The sequence below is a fragment of the Homalodisca vitripennis genome, chromosome 4, assembly GCF_021130785.1.
Source record: "Homalodisca vitripennis isolate AUS2020 chromosome 4, UT_GWSS_2.1, whole genome shotgun sequence".
Classification (NCBI taxonomy): domain Eukaryota; kingdom Metazoa; phylum Arthropoda; class Insecta; order Hemiptera; family Cicadellidae; genus Homalodisca; species Homalodisca vitripennis.
This window is the reverse complement of record NC_060210.1, coordinates 77,571,267-77,591,573: the sequence shown is the minus strand read 5'-3', so window position 1 is coordinate 77,591,573 and position 20,307 is coordinate 77,571,267. Positions and strand designations below refer to the sequence as shown.

Here is a 20,307-nt window from a genome sequence, read left to right as displayed (position 1 = left end):
TTTCTGTGTAAAACACCGGTGGCATCCAACTATTTGGTCTGCGTATACGAAAACCGGATTAAAGCCCCGTGACGAGCGTGGCGGTGAAGCAGCTGTGATGGATTTGCATTCAAATTGCAAAATAAACGTTTATCTTTAGCACAGTTCACTATATATAAGAGCTCTTTCATTTCCTACATGACAGATTCCGTATATACTTTCTTTTGTGATAGGCACAACAAGTACTCCATGTGATGAATAGCCTATTACCGGTATGCCTACTATTTAGTAATAAAATTTGAATATTATCACAACTTACAAATCCGGAACATTAAATAGCTTACATTAAGAACATGTAAATAGTTCAACTTAAGTTTCATAACAACTCAAGAGATGGCAAGACTTAGAAACTGAAATAATAATGTAGGCTTTGTGGAATCTTAGTAATGGCTGACAAATATGTACTAATTGTCCTGTTTTTGAATAAACTGTGATGTTTTTATTATATTTGGAATTTGGATTTCGATATGTACTAACAATAAATCGTAAGTACTTCATTGACACTTCTAAAGTGTATTTATATACTTGTTTGATTAGTTTATCTTCACTTCTGTTTTCAGTTTTAAACTTATTTAATAATGGTTGTTGGTGAAGATACATAGGAGATACATATATTTTCTTGCATTACCTTAAAATTGTTTATTAAGGGGAGCACTTCGTAAAAAATCTCAAAAATTACAAATTTTTTTTTTTTTTTTTTTTATTAAAGTTTGGAATTTCCCGATAACAATGGTGGTATTAAATTTTTTTTATGATGACTAGAAGTGTCCGAAATATTTTTTTTTTAAATAGGCCTGCAGGCAGTTTCGGGCCTGTAGCAGTCACACTTTGAATGGTGCTGTTATAGTACTACTTCGTTGCAGTCATGTTCAATGATTTGGTTGGCAGTTGACAGTTTGTTATGTCAACAACTTACACTAACCAACAAAAACATCTGTTTTATAACCATTGCTTATAACCTAGGTAGCATACATGTTTTGGTTACTGACATTTTCTGTTTTTAGAGAGTGAAAATTACGTAAATGATTATGGTTTTTTGTTGAGTTTTTAGTGGAGAGTTCTGAGTATTTTTTGTTATAAGTGTAGTGAATTTTATAATGCCACGTTCAAAGCCTGCTTTCAAGAAACGCGTTTTCAAAGGAAATCAACATAACCCTCCAACTAGTCCTAGGCCTAGTTTCTCAGGATCAAGTAACAATCGAGGTACCAATACTCCAAATGTGGATAGGCCAAGACCTCAAAGTGCATCTTCTAAGAAGGTCAGTCCTTTTTTTGAAACAGTACCAATTGAATGAAAATGATGAGTCTGAAAACTGTATAGTTAATATAGGATTGTTGAATGAGGCTCTTAGTAACGTTTTCAGTGTGTAAAAAATTGCCATGGCCAACTTGTTTACAAAGTAAAACCACATTGTAGCCTAGCATCAAAAATTATAGTCAGCTGTTCTGATTGTGAAAACACTATTACTGTGACAAACTCTGAATTAGTCAGGCCTAACACTAATCAGAATGAAGCAAAGTCTGATAGGCCTAACACATGTTTATGACCTAAATCTTCGTTTGGTTTATTGCTATGCTAACATAGGCAAAGGTTTAGAGTGGCTGCGGAGGAAAATTTGCGCTTTTATGAATCTTACACCTCCGCCTTTGAGATATCATGAACATGAGCATTACTTGGTTCAATTGCTGAGTTAGTGTGTAAGAAGTCAATGCAAAGTGCTGTGCAAGAAGCTGTATCGGATAATGATGGTTTGCAGAGACCTCGCTATAGCTGCTGATGGCTCATGGCAGAAGCGGGGGTCACCTTTCACTAAAATTGGGAGTGGTATCAGTGGACATCTTTATCAAACCGGTAAGGTCCTAGACATCGAGATTTTATCTAAATATTGCAGATGCACTAATAGACTAAACAACCACGCATGGTGATGGCTGTATCGCAAACTTTGAAGGTTCTAGTGGAGCCATGGAAGTTGCTGGAGCAGTCGCAATTTTTCAGCGCTCGCAGGCATTGTATGAGGCTCGTTACCTTGAATACCTTGGTGATGGAGACAGCAAGGCGTTACTCCAGTGTATGCGAAGCCAAGCCCTATGGTGATACTGCCATAAACAAAGATAGAATGCATAGGCCATGTCCAGAAACGGATGGGATCGAGATTAAAAAATCTAAAAGCTAAGACTAAAAACACTCCCTGACGGCTCACGACTTGGCGGCAAGAACAAGCTAACAGATTCTGCCATTATTCAGCTCCAAAAATACTACGGATTGGCAATTAGACGCAACACAAAACTCTGTTGAAGACATGAAAAAAAGCCATTTGGGCAGAGTTTTTTTCCATGTGATGTCTTCTAATGAAAGGCCTCAACATGGACTATGTCCAGATGATGAAGAAACCTGGTGTAAGTACGCAAAGCCGTAAAATCCAATGAAAACTATGATCATGGCAGCCATTTTCACTTGCCTGAAAACCTAATGACATTTATTAAACCTATTTTTCAAGATCTAGCCAATCCAACTCTACTGGGCAAATGTACTAAGGGAAAAAAACTCAAAATCCCAATGAGTCCCTCAACAATGTCATTTGGGAACCTACATACCTAAAAGAAACATTTGTGGAGATTAAAACTTTGAAATTTTGGCATATATGAAGCTGTTACAGCTTTTAATGATGGCTACATTGGGCAAATGCAAAGTATTTCAAGAAATAGGAGTGTCACCCAGGGCAGCATTTTATTACAGCAATGAAAAAAGCTTGACCGGCGGCGAATTTGGAAGGCAGAGAAAGCTCAAGAAGATATAGAGAAAAAAATTAGACAGAAGAAAAACTTACTAAAAAGAAGTCTGGAGGATGAATATGAGGAGCAGGAAGGAGTGATCAGCCAGCCTATGCACCTGGAATTTACTGAAAAAGGTAATAAAGCAGTATTTTTTTTTCCGTTTTTTGTGTTTTTCCGAAAAGTTTGCGGTTTTTCAATACAAAAAGTACATTTTTTCTCAAAAAACTACAAATGGTAGGAATATGAAATTTTTTTTGTATGTTTGTAGCACTGTTTTACATATGTGGAACCACTAAAAACATCACATTTCACTGAGTTCAATATTTATATACATACATATACACATATTTATATAGGTTTTTGACAAGCGTTAAAACAAAAATATATAACTTTTAGGGTATATGCCAAAAAAATTTTTTTTTTTGGTTCCCACGTGTTCCCCTAGAAAGCCTCTTTAAATGAAAAAAAGAATTATGAAGATACCTCAAGTAGTTCTTGAGGATAAGTGTACCTATGTTAACATTACGAAGATAGGGCGAAGTGCTCCCCTTAAGCAACAGTTCATAAAACTTGCAAATTATATTGACGTTCAATAAAATCTTTATCCAATATTCCAAATATTTAGATTTATTTATTTATTCATTCATTCACGGTAAACCCATTACATACAAAAATTGCACAAATTGGTAGAAAAAGTTGAATAGAATAATCAATAGTAAGAACTTCAAAATAATTATGATTATAGTACAAGAATAATTTGAACTAATACCATAGTAATAATAATTTAAATGCAGACAACGTAATAATAATGACATATCAACAACATATTAAAAATAAATAATATATAACAACAATATAATAATAAATAATATATAACAACATTATATTAATAAATAATAAAATAACAACGATTTAAAATAAAAAATATAAATAGCAATAACACCAGTAAATAATTAGAACATTTTTAACTTAATAATAAATAATTTGATAACAATAACATAACAACAGCTTAAAAATGAAGCAATATCATAACAATATTGGAAAAATAAATATCTATAATAATGAAATATTTTTTACAAAATAAATTAATAAATAACAACATGCTATGTTACGAAAATGCGTTAAGGAGGGTAACGCTGTTCTAGGATGGCCAAGGAAGTTCTTGTAAAGGAGGCAATGCCATCATGAAAGAAGTCAACGTCCCCAACAACAAGATTCCCAAGTCTCTGCATTCGGTTAATCGTGGAGTTCATCTCGTAGTTAGTAGCATGATGAAGACGTCCAAACAGGTCCCTTGATCTAGTGTTAGACCAATGTAATCCCTAATTGATTACACATCTCTTGCCACTTTTTCTCAAGGATTTTTTTTTATTTTTAAATGAAATATATTAATTTAAAGTTAACTTCTTGACTCAAAATAAAAAAGCGAACTAAAAATTAAACTCTATTGCGAAGTTCAAATAAAGCAAAATGTTCTAGTTTAACTAAAAAATAAAGCAAACATGTACTTTTTTAAGCGAAGCTAAATAAAACTAAATTAGGACTTTGCTGAAAATTCTTCGTACTACGTGTATCACTTCCTGTTACACTTGGCACAGATTCAAATTATAAACCTTACTTGAAAAAATCTTGTCTTAGCTTGTATTATCTGTCAATGTTGCGTTAACATTTTAGTATGCTCTATTTTTTCTTAACGCAGGTGTATCAGTGTAATACAAAATACCCTCTGTAAAAGAGAGTTAACATTTGTTGCCAAACAAACTTCCGTTACAAAACTCGTAATTCGAATATAAAATTTCTGCTTATGCAAAATCCCAAGCTGAATGGTTGGAAAAAAGAAAGAACCGATGCACCACTAAAATAATAGCCGAATACTGCAAAATCCGTGAATCGGAGATTATATACCGCCCCTTCCGTAACCTAAATAACGTCAATATCCATGCTCTTGATTGGCCTCCGACTATCCAATCTCAAAGCTAGAGAAAATTGTCAACTGTACTATTTCTATAGTAACCAGTTATCGCAGTCGATTTCCAGACAACCTGCTGTCTTTCTGTACTATTTCCCTACCTTCACTAACCCTTCTTGGGGAATTATATATTTAATTTTCTTATATTTAACAAACCTACTTATATTCTAAAATATTTTCTTACATAGTTGTTTATTAATTCGATTTTAATTTGCCAATATAGCAAATGCTACATAAACTCTTCAAGAATTATTTACGGTGACATGCACATCTTGAAAATAATAATAATATGTCTACGTAACTTGCACATTAAAACATTACTTTTGCAATAAAAATGTTAGTAAAACTTCAAAATTTTAATTCCAGACTAGAAAAAAATGTGCATAAATTGAGAAAAATATTACTAGTTAAACTGAGCTGCCTTAGGCAGAGTTGACACGGTGTTCCAGGTGCATTATAAATTTATCTTTTGCTCTCTATTAAAAGGTGGTAATGAACCTTTTACATTATTGAGCTTGTCCAATTATAAACCGTCCGGAACAAAATGCACCTTTGTGAGATACTTGTTTTGGCTTTATTTATTATTACCTACAGAAGAGATCTAAATCTTCGGGATGGATTCTTTAATTCTTATACAAGTTAAACCTTCACATATAAATACTGTATGCAACATATTGCCCCGATTTAAATCAGGAGGTTACAAGATTTTGCAACATTCAAGGTTAATTAACTGTCCATCGTATTTAATTATACTGTTCACATATGTGTGCAAACAAATTTCATTCAGTCACAGTTTATATTACAAAAGGTTAAAACCATTTTAATTTTAAACCGTTTACAATTAATGATCTTTAAAATTACTATTTAACAGTATTTTATATATATATATATATATATATATATATATATATATACATTTGTATTTCAAGTACTGGAAAAATGTATACTAACAAAATATGAATATAATTCGTTAATTTGTTATTCACGAACTTCCTGACACCTGACACAGTCTCATTATCCTCCTCGGCAAGACTTCAGTTTTAAAGTGAAGCTATTAAAGCAACACTGTTCGCTCAGTTTGACAAAAGCAAAAATGTCATTTGCAAATTAAAGTAAATCAGAAGGAACAGTTAAACATTCTGAAAATTGTAAGAAGGAACTGCTGGATCTTAGTGCAGATCAATTAGCCTTTATTATACTAATTTGCATTATATCTATCAATCACAAGGAAAATCTGAATTTGTTATGAATCGCCTGACTTTTCAAATGCCAAGAATATATACGAAGAATGGTTTTCCACCACAATAAAATTATATAGGGATATACTAAACAATAATTCGTTAGTGAATGCCCTCATTTTTAAATGCTCAGATAATATATCACACGTTCTTGTGAGTAAAATATAATATTATACCTACCTCAAAGTACAGGAAAAGGAAGACATACTTTAAAAGGTTGGGAAATTGTGACACTTATTGTATTGAACTATTGTAATCTTTTAATGTATATATGTAGATTTATGTTATATATATATATATATATATATATATATATATATATATATATATATATATATATATATAACCTAATATATTTAATGGACAAAGGATAATAATATTCGTGCAAGTAAAAATAATATATACGAACTTATGTTTTGTTAGACAGTGATGTATACCTCCACACCCCATTGATATGATAGATTTTTGCAAGAATTCCCAAACTTCAAACCCAAATTTCGTCTCGTTGCACTCTTCTTATAACGTCACTCCTGCGATTAGGATGTTAATTTAGAGACATTATCAGCTCTACATATCACTGTACCTCACTATAACAGGCACTATAAAACCTCAACAGGCTGTTATATCCAAGCTAAATTTTTTACTTTCAACGTTTTATGTATGTTTTAATTATTCCAATTTATATTTGTTCTATTTTTAAAACACATATTTAGTATACTTATCAATTTCTAGCAGTTTTAAATGAAACACTACATCAATAGTTTTTAGCCCTTATTGAAACGATGGTTACGAAATAAGCTCAGAACCATCATAAATTAGAAATTATGTGTATGTCAAATAGTTCCTTAAGAGTTTTGGAGAAAGATTAACAGGTTCACTGAGGTATCCTCTGCTCATCAAAACAACATTAGAAACGCATTATTCTGTAACGCCTTGGAAACTAAGAAAGTTGCTACAGAGTTAGAAAAAATGTAAAAGACTAAAAATTGTTGAAACTAATATTCTGACTCTCGGAGTGTTTATGTATATTTAACACAAAATATCTTCAAACGTTATACCAATAATAATCTGCTTTACCACACATTTCTCGTGGAAGGTTACAACTCAGTATTTAGATATTTACAATAAAGATATCCATGTGTTGAATCCTATACGAGTGACGCAAATAGTGAACATTATTTGGCAGAAATATATGCGAGGATTACAAAGGCTAGCATTACAGTAGTACCAACATATATCGAGACTGAAGCATCAAAGGCGCCCTTGGCAGAACAGTCCAACACATCATGAAATGACATGTTGAGTATACAGTAGTTCTGTTCTTTATAATACCACAATGAAACATTCCAATATTATGATGTAATATAATTTTACAGTATGCAATTTGGAAATACATAAGGAAATGTCCTATTATTTAATATATGGATATATCACAATTGCTATCTCTAGAAATATTTAAATTTTGCGCTTGGAAAAAATCATGTAATACCTTTTTCTATAAGCACTAACATGATTTGTAAACTGTCTTTGGCAAGTATAAATAAGTGTAGATATTATTCAAATTCATTTTTAACATTGAGAACTAAAGAGTTTGTATGAATATATTTTTAAACTATAGTTGTAACAGTTCAATTTACATTTATTTTAGGAGATCCAGCATTTGACTAAGCGCTCAGACTTAAATTAATCAATGAATGTAAATTTTTACTGAACTAAAACTGAAAACCTTTCTCATAGACAAATCTCGTAATATAAATTTATAGGATGCTGTCAAGGGGCCGGACTATCAACAGACCGGATCTCACATTTAACCAGTTATGCTGTGATTTTGACGGGAGAGTTGTTAAAGGGGGTATCTATAGCAACGGATATACGCCATACGCAATGGTAGGATAGGTGGTTGTTTGTGACTGGAGAGATCGGACGAGGTAGTGGTCGAATTTTGAGCTGTTGTGTGTGAGTTTCCGAAACACTGGAATAGATGCTACACTTTACACTTTAAAACAATGTACATCTTAAGCTATGCTCACGTTAGTTTTTTCCGAACTCCTTGTAGACCATAGACCATCCTCCATTGGATGTGAAGAGTCACTAACTACCTTTAAAACTATTTCCTAAGCCCAGTATTTATTTACTAAGTTTCACTTTCACAACTTGAGCCAAGACAAGAATATTAAACCATCTAGAACAGGACCTATATTTTTAATGTTTCATACTAAACCAGCATAATTTTTTAAAGAGTGAACCCTTTGAGGACAGATTTGTGGCATTGTACTCTACTAATAAAGATCTATGCTCTCATTTAAGATTTACTTCTGACTCCTTGCGGGCCATCCCCCTGACATGCCTAAAATATGATAGTTACGTCATAAAGTACATTTATAGCCGCAGTAGGGATGTACAGGGTTCCATTGCTATACCAGGATTCATTCTTGAATTATCAAGCCCGTGCGGAACTTTTTTCACCCTATATTGACGTAGTATTGATGTACGTGCACTAATGATGGCCAGTAACAGAAGGTTAGATGTAGATGTAGTGTTGACTATACGTGCACTAGCGATGGCCAGTAACAGAAGGTTAGATGTAGATGTAGTGTTGACTATACGTGCACTAGAGATGGCCAGTAGCAGAAGGTTAGATGTAGATGTAGTGTTGACTATACGTGCACTAGCGATGGCCAGTAACAGAAGGTTAGATGTAGATGTAGTGTTGACTATACGTGCACTAGCGATGGCCAGTAGCAGAAGGTTAGATGTAGATGTAGTGTTGACTATACGTGCGCTAGAGATGGCCAGTAGCAGAAGGTTAGATGTAGATGTAGTATTGACTATACGTGCGCTAGCGATGGCCAGTAACAGAAGGTTAGATGTAGATGTAGTGTTGACTATACGTGCACTAGCTATGGCCAGTAACAGAAGGTTAGATGTAGATGTAGTGTTGACTATACGTGCACTAGCGATGGCCAGTAACAGAAGGTTAGATGTAGATGTAGTGTTGACTATACGTGCACTAGAGATGGCCAGTAGCAGAAGGTTAGATGTAGATGTAGTATTGACTATACGTGCGCTAGCGATGGCCAGTAACAGAAGGTTAGATGTAGATGTAGTGTTGACTATACGTGCACTAGAGATGGCCAGTAGCAGAAGGTTAGATGTAGATGTAGTGTTGACTATACGTGCACTAGCGATGGCCAGTAACAGAAGGTTAGATGTAGATGTAGTGTTGAGTATACGTGCACTAGCGATGGCCAGTAACAGAAGATTAGATGTAGATGTAGTGTTGAGTATACGTGCACTAGAGATGGCCAGTAGCAGAAGGTTAGATGTAGATGTAGTGTTGACTATACGTGCACTAGCGATGGCCAGTAACAGAAGGTTTAGATGTAGATGTAGTGTTGAGTATACGTGCACTTGCGATGGCCAGTAGCAGAAGGTTAGATGTAGATGTAGTGTTGACTATACGTGCACTAGCGATGGCCAGTAACAGAAGGTTAGATGTAGATGTAGTGTTGAGTATACATGCACTTGCGATGGCCAGTAGCAGAAGGTTAGATGTAGATGTAGTGTTGACTATACGTGCACTAGCGATGGCCAGTAACAGAAGGTTAGATGTAGATGTAGTGTTGAGTATACGTGCACTTGCGATGGCCAGTAGCAGAAGGTTAGATGTAGATGTAGTATTGACTGTACGTGCGCTAGCGACATCGTCAGGTCGTACTTGTACATATAATAAATCGTGTTATGAATATATTTGGAGAACTATAACTTACAGTAAAGTACCTAGAGTACTACGTGACTTGTCCTCCTCTGTCACTAATGTACAGGGCTGTTAACAAGTTCCGTCCTAGAGTTGACGTTTGGTTTACCGGCATCATCTCTGGTTTATAGTGGGCAATGCTTCAAACTTAAACACACCATTCATTTAAATCGACATAAAACATAAATTATAAACTCTAAACTTTTTGAACAATCGCATCGTTGAATTGTAATTCCAAAAGAAGTGAAAGACCTTTGTCGGAAAAAATTAATTAAATAAGTATGTAAAATTTAATATTGTTCTTAAGGCCTCAGTGAGTTGGGAAAAATGACAGATACAAATGAAAAACTAAAATTTGGAAATAAAAAAAAAAAATGTAGCTATTCAGAACTTTTTAATGTCGCAAGAAATATTTCACGACTCGTATATTAACAGTCCACATAATATTACACCTCATTTATTGAAAGCGTGTCAGTGTTAGTGGTGGTAAACGGTCATAAGGATAAAAATTAATAATAGCGTACAGTTATGTAATCCAAGTATAATAATTTATTATAAAACCATGTTTTGTCATGTCGTGACTTGTTAAATGACTTTTTAGTTTACAGTATTTAAACGCAATAAATGTGTCTCATTATCATCACTGTAGCCTAGACATAATGTTTGTCGTATCACTCTGATCACTTAAAACTACACACAACTATCCGATACATGTTTGTATTAAGGGCGTTAACCTCAAATTGTCAATAAATTCACTAGTTCGTCATGAAATATTACCCTGTAGGTTTGATCAATTAGGCGTTGTCCAATTGCACGAAAAATAACGTTTTATATACCATTTTAGTATAATTTATATGTGGAATTTCACTTTGAAGCGATGGTCCCTCCGTCTGTAAATTTACAGAGATACGAGTAATTTACTACTACAGTGCCCAGTCACTTTGCCGAGTGACTGACCGCCTTCATGCATATATTTACTAAATTATTATAAAGGGTTTCCTAACATAAACTATTTTCCAAATATTCTGTTATATAATTTGTAGAGACGTCATAGCCCTACCACTGCAAGTAACAAACCTACCTACATATTACACAATTCAAATGTTTTTAAAATAACTGAAAATCGCACAGTCGGTTCCATAACCCTACCCCCGCTATCTACAGTACAGCAAAATACGTATTTATAAATAACACAATGTAAGGATAAATAATTATAAATGCTACAGTAGTCCGATGCGCAGCCTGATTGTCACGATACAAACACCCCGGGCACGCACCACGCTTCTTCTGCCTTTCTCGACCACATGCCTCCGTTACCTCAACTACCAACAATTTTCTGACCTATGACGTTACTTATCTGTCAGCTCATATAGCTAGTTGACAGTGGTGAGAGATTTGAATGTCGTGACGGTGTAGTCACCAAAAACTCTTCTAAATGCAACCGACCAAAAATTAGTAAACTAAAAATAATTCCAGAAGAAATCTCACAGCACTCAGTACAAATTAACACATTACTAGTCCCAGATATCAGCTCTGACTCATAAGAATACATTATTGTATATATATATATATATATATATATATATATATATATATTTATATATACATAATTAACTTTTGTACTTAATCTTAAGACGTACAAAAGACGTATCTTGATCTACGTACGTAGATCTTTAAGACGTATCTTGTATCTTGATGTCACAAATCTTAGGAAGCGTTTTTGAATTCCCCCCAAAGCTTCTTGGTGTGTGACATGAATTGGATTTCAAAATATGGATACACTCTCCAATCTCGATCTGACCAAGAAATTATACAATATCTGTAATGTTTTAAGATTTTTAAAGTGTATACTCTGTTTAAATGAGAATCCCATCATTTTACAAGCTGACGGTACACATTTGTCGATATGAGAATTAAATTATACATTTTATTTTTTTTTTACTTATAAATCCTTAATTTTGTTAATTGTAGCCAATGAAACGCCATTTAAAAAGTAATTGTACTCACTCCATGTATGAGATCTTCTAAAAGTCATCAATTGGCACTTTGATATGTTAAAATTCATTTTATTATCAGCAGTCCATCTAAAAACGTTCTCAAGGTCATTTTGTAAATTAAAAGAATCTTCCTCACTGTAGTGCTGAATACAGTACATAATGTTTTTCATCGTACCTAATGGAGCAAACATATTACTGAACATATTTGTTCGACAACGGAAAAAGAGTAGCTGTAGTCCTTGAATGGCCGTCTGCAGGAGGGTCAGTGTACACCAACATCTCTTATTGTTCTTTTAGATTGCTTTCTATTGTTTTGTTCTGTTGTCATCCGCACACTCGGTCTGTATAGCTTACTTTTAGTTATATTTTTATATCTAAAATTACCAGGAATTTATCTATTCTCTGTGTTCACAGTAGAAACTTTTATAACATACATCTTCTTTGATGTGTAATATCTTACACTTTTATATTATGAGTACGTTTCGATTCATTTTATAGCATTAAAAGTGTACCATATAAAAGTTCACCTAGTAACCTTTACTTCCTGTATGGGTTTGTTTATGTTTGGTTGTAGTGTTTTGTTGTTTTGAACAAGCTCCCTTTAAAATTATTGAATCTATAATTCAAACAAATAATCTATGGAGAGCTTATGCCAGTTTAAGTTGGTCCGTTTCTATCCATGTAATAATAAGAGAGTTTTGTTTGTTTTTGGAATGTAATTTAATTTTTATAACTAGTAAGAGTTATCTCAGTTGATTACGAAACATCACTTTTTAATGAAATTATGTGGTGCGACAACGACGTACACGGTCGTCATCCCATTCCCGGTAATCCCGCGCTAATGCGACACGTTCCGCAGATAACCCAACAGAGCTGCCGCCTAGGATTATTGACGTTGACGTCACAGACATGTTAGCCGCGGGAAAACGTGATCCCAATAAATTGGCAAGTGCGAGTCCTTTGGTAGTCGATACCGACTGATCCTGGATCTTTGGTCCTGTGCAAAGTAAGTGTACAAGTTACACTTCACGCAATATGTATGTGTGTGTGTGTGTGTGTGTGTGTGTGTGGTGTTCTCTGCTATCAGTGGTGTTCTGGTGCCGGAATAGTCCGGTACCCTGCGCTCCGCTCCGCTCTCCCAGTCTGGACTAAAAACCCCCCTTCACCTTTTCATGAGCGTAAATAACAGAAACTTTGTTACTTTGAAGATATTTTTATTACAGTACTGTTGTAATAAAACAATTTACACTAATACTTTGCATGCACACTACATTTACCCCCTGCGTATAAGGATTCACCATACCAATATATTTTATATTTAGTATATAGATAACAAAAGCTGTTTATCGAGGGGTTTACTCAATGTGACAATCATCAAGAACACCATAACCAAAGTGTTGCCACTGAAAAAATCGTATCTTTCCAAATTCTCGACGGAAACTGTCACGTGTAATTTTGCTTAATAATTTGAATTTAATTGGATTATTTATTTACAATAAAAATGACACTTGAAATCGTAAATAATTAATGTTTTAGCAGCTGATTACATTAGCTGATTATTCTTTAAAATGACAGTCAGGTAGAGTAGAGGTTCCGCACTAACACTCCCTTTGGTATAATAGTACCGAACCAGTGCCAGTCCCTGATATACTGTAATAACTATGACACGATCACATTAACTTGATTTAACCGTTAATACCATTCGAGTTTGTCTCGCGTGTTATTCAAAGGGAAATCTATGACTAAAGCTCACTCTTTTATGAGAAAATGCTGGCATTCTGTGTATTCATGTTACAATTTTGTTAGCATTACTTATTCATATTACGTATAGTTATAATATATTAGTATTTATAATTATTATACTTACTATAATTATGACGGCTTGTTTAATATTACAGTACACTATTTCGAAACATCGCTGCAAATAAATGTTTAAGGGAACAAAAGTATAGATTTGGGTTAATTTTCATATCAATGAAACATAATGACATTTCATCTGTTATGCATTGTCACAATTATGAGAAATATTAAAAGTGAAGTATGAATGAAAATGAAAATGAAAAATGCCTTTATTAAAGATGCGGAGTTAGGGCTATAAAGCTCTTTCTATCACTGTACCTCAGTATATGATTAAGTATCAAAAGGATTTATATAAAACAAATTAATACCGTTTTCTTCTTACTGACTGACTCATCATGAAATGTCCAAAACCGCAGAACGGATTTACATGAAACTTGGCACACATGTTCTTCTTATAGTCCAAAAGCCAAGAGTCAATTAGCACATAAGCACACAGTCTGGGTGTTTGAGAGAAATTTCCTATAAGAAAGACATCCGCCGTTAGCTACTCTAGTTTGTTTAGGTTGAGGTCGAAATGGGAGAATATCAACAGAGAAAAAAATATGAAATGATTAGTTTTTCCATAATCCATAAAGCAAAATTTTTAACTTAAAAAACTTAAAACCAACCGTCGCACACATAAACCAATGTTAAACCAGCGGCTACTGACTAAATACAAACCCTTAAAATAGCGAATTTCAATATCTTTATCTAGTTGCCTGACGGTATTATAACTATAATTTATGTGCCTGATGGTCAGTTTAGGAAAATCAAGTTAAGAAGGTATAACTTGAGAAAACATTTTACTGCCATATTTTTAACCCTTTCTGTACCCTCCATTTCGGGTTTTACCAAATCTAGCATTTCTGGAGGAACTACCATAAATCTTTCTTAGGAAAATTCTTGTATCTATAAAAAATATAGTTGAGTCTATACAGTGCAAATTGCATCTAGACTTAGATTATATTATCAATTAGGTGCTCGTTAAAATTGGTTTAGAAAATCTCGATCTTAATTGCAGAAGTATCGCCAAAACCCACTGTACGTTTTTGAAAAATTTTCTCATATTCAGAATTATTTTAACAAAAAAGTTACCATTAGGGTTCCATTGTGCTCTAAATAAACGCTCAACGAGAACTTTTGGCTTTTTTCATAACCAATCGAGAGGATTCGCGGAAAACCGCGTTATCACAAACGTGAACTCAACAGTCCTCACAAATATTGGATACCGAGGCTTGAAATGTGGGTTGAAAATTGAAAATGTTTGCTTGCATTGATGAATGTAATTGTGTTCAGACCTGGTGCAGTGAGGAGGGTTGGGATGCAACAACGGTGAATTCTTCTATTGACTGCTACACACTTTTCAACTAAGACTTATTAAAGTGTAGAGCTGAAGGAGCGGGTGAGTTAAAGAGGGGTTTTCGTATAAAATAAGAAGTCAGTACAGATTTATTTTGTTGGCAGTTATGTTGGAATGTTTGCTACTTCCTCCCTCCCCCCCCCTCTACTAATAGGGGAGATTTATCAGTCTTTTCTCTTCCGCCTTTCGTGCTCTTGGTTCTGTAAGCCCTCTTAGCTCTTCATCAATTATTATCTCCTTCATATCATAAAATATGTATTTTAATAACATTACCGATCCTCATATAAAAAAGTAATAAGAAATATTACAATTTTATATTACTTTCTTAAGTTCTAAAACCTCATATTCCTCAATACTTTTTCTTAAACATTGTATTATACGTATATTATCATTCACAATTGATTATTGTTTATTCAGAATATTTCTTCAATTTTATTCAACGGTATCATAAAATGTAACAAAAACAAAATCCACACTACTTTTGAGGGATACATAAGGTTAATTTTACTTATTTAATCAGTAAGAAATCTTGAGTATTATATAGTAGAAGAAATTGTGTATTATTTAATCTACATTTTTACAATGCAGGAAATGCAAACCTAAAATCATGTAGACAGACAGACACTATACAGTAAAGAAATTCTAACACCCACTGGCAGACAAAAAAGAAATTGTGTCAGTATATTCAGTGATAACCTTCAATAACGCTCAGTCAAATTCTATGGCTGCACATGTACAATCACAGAACTCATTATTCTTGTTTATGTAGAAATGGCATTACAATTAAAAATTTGATGTTTATGTTTTTCACGAAATATCTTGCACATACTAAATTCACCCCTTTATTCATTGAGTTATATTTCATAGCAGTGTTAAAATAATAAACGTTGCTGTAAGGTAGAGAATGTCTTACATCACAAGAGTACATTTAAAAAAAACTTTTCAAATTGACTTTTCACTAGATCATTTTTGTTCTTTATACTATATAATAATGCTACATGTCTTAATATGTCACATGTTGAAATCTCGTATGATTTTACTCAGCTTGTTTATAAATGTATTTATTTTGGGATTTTTCCGGTGCCATCATTTTTGTCCATAAGACCGATATACAAATATTTACAAACGCTCAGCCAAATCCTACGGTGTTACATGCACCATCATCGAACTCGATCTTTCATATATAAAAAGAAGCTTCATGCATAATTACAGGTCTATAGGTAAGTTCGTTTTCGAGATATTAGAGGAAAGACAGAGAAACAGATAGAAATAAAATTATTATAGCTACTCGGGTTCTAGACTTCGATAACGCTAAGCTAATCCGATAATATGTGTAATCCGTAATATTCAGGCCAAGTGTAAAATGTCCATAGCTGTAATGAAGAGCATATAATTTCAATTCTAGGAAATTAGTGTTGACAGTATATTCTACAAAATCTTCCTCGTTATATATACGATACAATAAATGTTCTAACTAATATATTCGAAATTACTCGGCTTTCATTTCCGTGTTTCCCATAATTGTATAAATCTTCAAAAATATATTATACACGTTGTTTTTGAAATACCAGAATTAATTTATAGTTTTGTCTTTTAATGTGGGCCAAAAATGGTTAATCTTATCCAGAATTAACGTGATAAGCAGTTGAAAACACACAAAACTGTACAAGGCGCAGTTTAAAGTTCAGGGAAAAAAGTTGAGGCTTGTGGGATTACCGGTAACAAATCTGACAACGAGATAATAGAGTGTTGTTGTGAGTGTGTTACAGTAACTTATGAAACAATACATCATGTGTTACTCTGGCTAGCCGCGCCCATACCTTTCAGTGACCTCTCAATTGCCATAGTGCATTTTATATTGAACCACATCTATTAGCAAATTAATCAAATTTGTATAAATGGTAATAGTCTTGTTTCATGTATTGGTAGCAAATTCACCCGGCAAGTGAAAGATCCGGGTTCGAGTCCCGGCGGAACAAGTACTTTTTTGTGATTCAATGTTTATTGAAAAAATTAAATAAGGCTATTGCCATTTATACAAATTTTAGTAATGTAAAAAAAGTCGTTTGACAGGAATTTGGTCCTCAGATCATATGTTAGTTTAGTTATTTGAACGCATATGTGACAAATACGGCTAAATACAATATAATTTAAACGTAAAAAGTAAATACAATATAATTTAAACGTAAAAAGTAAAGGCTCTGTGGTGTAATTGTAGCACATTCACCCGGCAAGTGAGAGATCCGGGTTCGAGTCCCGGCGGAACAAGTACTTTTTGTGACTCAATGTTTATTGAAAAAATTTAATAAGGCTATTGCCATTTATACAAATTTTAGTAATGTAAAAAAAAGTCGTTTGACAGGAATTTGGTCCTCAGATCATATGTTAGTTTAGTTATTTGAACGCATATGTGACAAATACGGCTAAATACAATATAATTTAATCGTAAAAAGTAAAGGCTCTGTGGTGTAATTGTAGCACATTCACCCGGCAAGTGAGAGATCCGGGTTCGAGTCCCGGCGGAACAAGTACTTTTTGTGATTCAATGTTTATTGAAAATATTAAATAAGGCTATTGCCATTTATACAAATTTGAGTAACGTAAAAAAAGTCGTTTGACACGAATTTGGTCTTCAGATCATATGTTAGTTTAGTTATTTGAACGCATATGTGACAAATACGGCTAAATACAATATAATTTAATCGTAAAAAGTAAAGGCTCTGTGGTGTAATTGTAGCACATTCACCCGGCAAGTGAGAGATCCGGGTTCGAGTCCCGGCGGAACAAGTACTTTTTGTGACTCAATGTTTATTGAAAAAATTTAATAAGGCTATTGCCATTTATACAAATTTTAGTAATGTAAAAAAAGTCGTTTGACAGGAATTTGGTCCTCAGATCATATGTTAGTTTAGTTATTTGAACGCATATGTGACAAATACGGCTAAATACAATATAATTTAATCGTAAAAAGTAAAGGCTCTGTGGTGTAATTGTAGCACATTCACCCGGCAAGTGAGAGATCCGGGTTCGAGTCCCGGCGGAACAAGTACTTTTTGTGATTCAATGTTTATTGAAAATATTAAATAAGGCTATTGCCATTTATACAAATTTGAGTAATGTAAAAAAGTCGTTTGACACGAATTTGGTCTTCAGATCATATGTTAGTTTAGTTATTTGAACGCATATGTGACAAATACGGCTAAATACAATATAATTTAATCGTAAAAAGTAAAGGCTCTGTGGTGTAATTGTAGCACATTCACCCGGCAAGTGAGAGATCCGGGTTCGAGTCCCGGCGGAACAAGTACTTTTTGTGACTCAATGTTTATTGAAAAAATTTAATAAGGCTATTGCCATTTATACAAATTTTAGTAATGTAAAAAAAGTCGTTTGACAGGAATTTGGTCCTCAGATCATATGTTAGTTTAGTTATTTGAACGCATATGTGACAAATACGGCTAAATACAATATAATTTAATCGTAAAAAGTAAAGGCTCTGTGGTGTAATTGTAGCACATTCACCCGGCAAGTGAGAGATCCGGGTTCGAGTCCCGGCGGAACAAGTACTTTTTGTGATTCAATGTTTATTGAAAATATTAAATAAGGCTATTGCCATTTATACAAATTTGAGTAACGTAAAAAAGTCGTTTGACACGAATTTGGTCTTCAGATCATATGTTAGTTTAGTTATTTGAACGCATATGTGACAAATACGGCTAAATACAATATAATTTAATCGTAAAAAGTAAAGGCTCTGTGGTGTAATTTTAGCACATTCACCCGGCAAGTGAGAGATCCGGGTTCGAGTCCCGGTGGAACAAGTACTTTTTGTGATTCAATGTTTATTGAAAATATTAAATAAGGCTATTGCTATTTATACAAATTTGAGTAATGTAAAAAAGTCGTTTGACACGAATTTGGTCTTCAGATCATATGTTAGTTTAGTTATTTGAACGCATATGTGACAAATACGGCTAAATACAATATAATTTAATCGGAAAAAGTAAAGGCTCTGTGGTGTAATGGTAGCACATTCACCCGGCAAGTGAGAGATCCGGGTTCGAGTCCCGGCGGAACAAGTACTTTTTGTGATTCAATGTTTATTGAAAATATTATATATATATATATATATATATATATATATTGCAATAGAAATTGTAACATAGAATAGACAACGAACAATAATTTGTATATATAGACTAAATGTTTCACAGTGATTGAATGCAAAAACTTCATGCTTACGGTCCAGCGTTTTTTGCGGTTCAATAATCGTACTCTTGGTTGTATCCATAGAGGACTGTTACAGCATTGGACTGAGACTAGTGAGGGTATAAAATTTTTAATGAGTTGTCAATCCTTCTTAGTATTAGAATAAATCCTACGTATTGCCTAAAAAGTTAAGTGGTTGTAAAGACATTGATCAAACAACTGGATGTTTCAGACACACAATCCAACAGTAGCCCTGGCTTTAAGACTTGGGGAATGTACATCCAGACAGTATTTTGCATTAAGATTTACCTTTATGCTTTTATTGTTTTGGAGTGATGACTAAATTCACGGAGTATTCTACAGTATACGGGTTATTCAATTTCGTGAAGGAGCTAGAGTCCGGTGCCATCATATTTTTAGATCGTCCATTTTGCATATTTTGTAATAAATGGTTTGGTACTACGATTAGGCTCGTTTTGAGATTAAATAAGAAAATGAATACTTACTTTTTATAAGAAGTCTTTGTTTGGACTATCCACCTGAGTGGGAATTTCCGTGGGATTTATATACAGTCCCAACACTATCGTCCCATATCAATTTTATCAACCATCAGCAAAGTCTTCGAACGTCTCATTCATGTTAGAATAACAGACTTTCTAATCATCTAATCAGAAATTCCATTTTGAGTGACACTCAATTTGGATTTGTACCTTCTAAATCCACCACCGATGCTATTTTCCAAATATGTATTTATTCATCTTAACAATCAGAATCACCTAGCTAATGTTTTCTACGACCTTACGAGAGCGTTCAATACAGTTAACTATCTGAAACTCCTTAATAAGCTTGAACTCTACGGCATCAGAGGTTGTCCCCTGCTATGGTTCAGGTCCTACCTTTCAAATGGTTACCAGAATGTTCATGTTACCAACTCCTTTGGTACGGCAGTCAGATTTCGTTGAGGTCTCCATGGGTGTTCCTCAAGGTTCTATCTTGGGACCTCTTCTCTTTGCCTTGTATGTAAACGACATAAGCTCTTGTGTCCCTGAAGCACTCAATACGCTGATGACACCACGGTCATTGTTCGGACAGACTCTTCAATAGCGTTAAATCTTCAATTAAAC

General features: G+C 33.8%; 2 protein-coding genes across 2 annotated transcripts in view; one reads left to right on the top strand and one right to left on the bottom strand.

The window, feature by feature from the left end:
• Window positions 1-20,307, top strand: part of LOC124359568 (diuretic hormone 45) — a 283,362-nt gene that overhangs the window by 169,779 nt on the left and 93,276 nt on the right. The window lies entirely within an intron of this gene.
• LOC124361067 overlaps window positions 8,401-20,307 on the bottom strand; it is a 64,243-nt gene continuing 52,336 nt past the window's right edge. The window contains exons 2-3 of the mRNA XM_046815100.1: window positions 9,484-9,716; window positions 8,401-9,431 (exon numbers count right to left, since the gene is read on the bottom strand). Coding sequence (XP_046671056.1) covers window positions 8,401-9,431; window positions 9,484-9,716 — 1,264 coding nt within the window. The remainder of the gene's footprint in view (window positions 9,432-9,483; window positions 9,717-20,307) is intronic.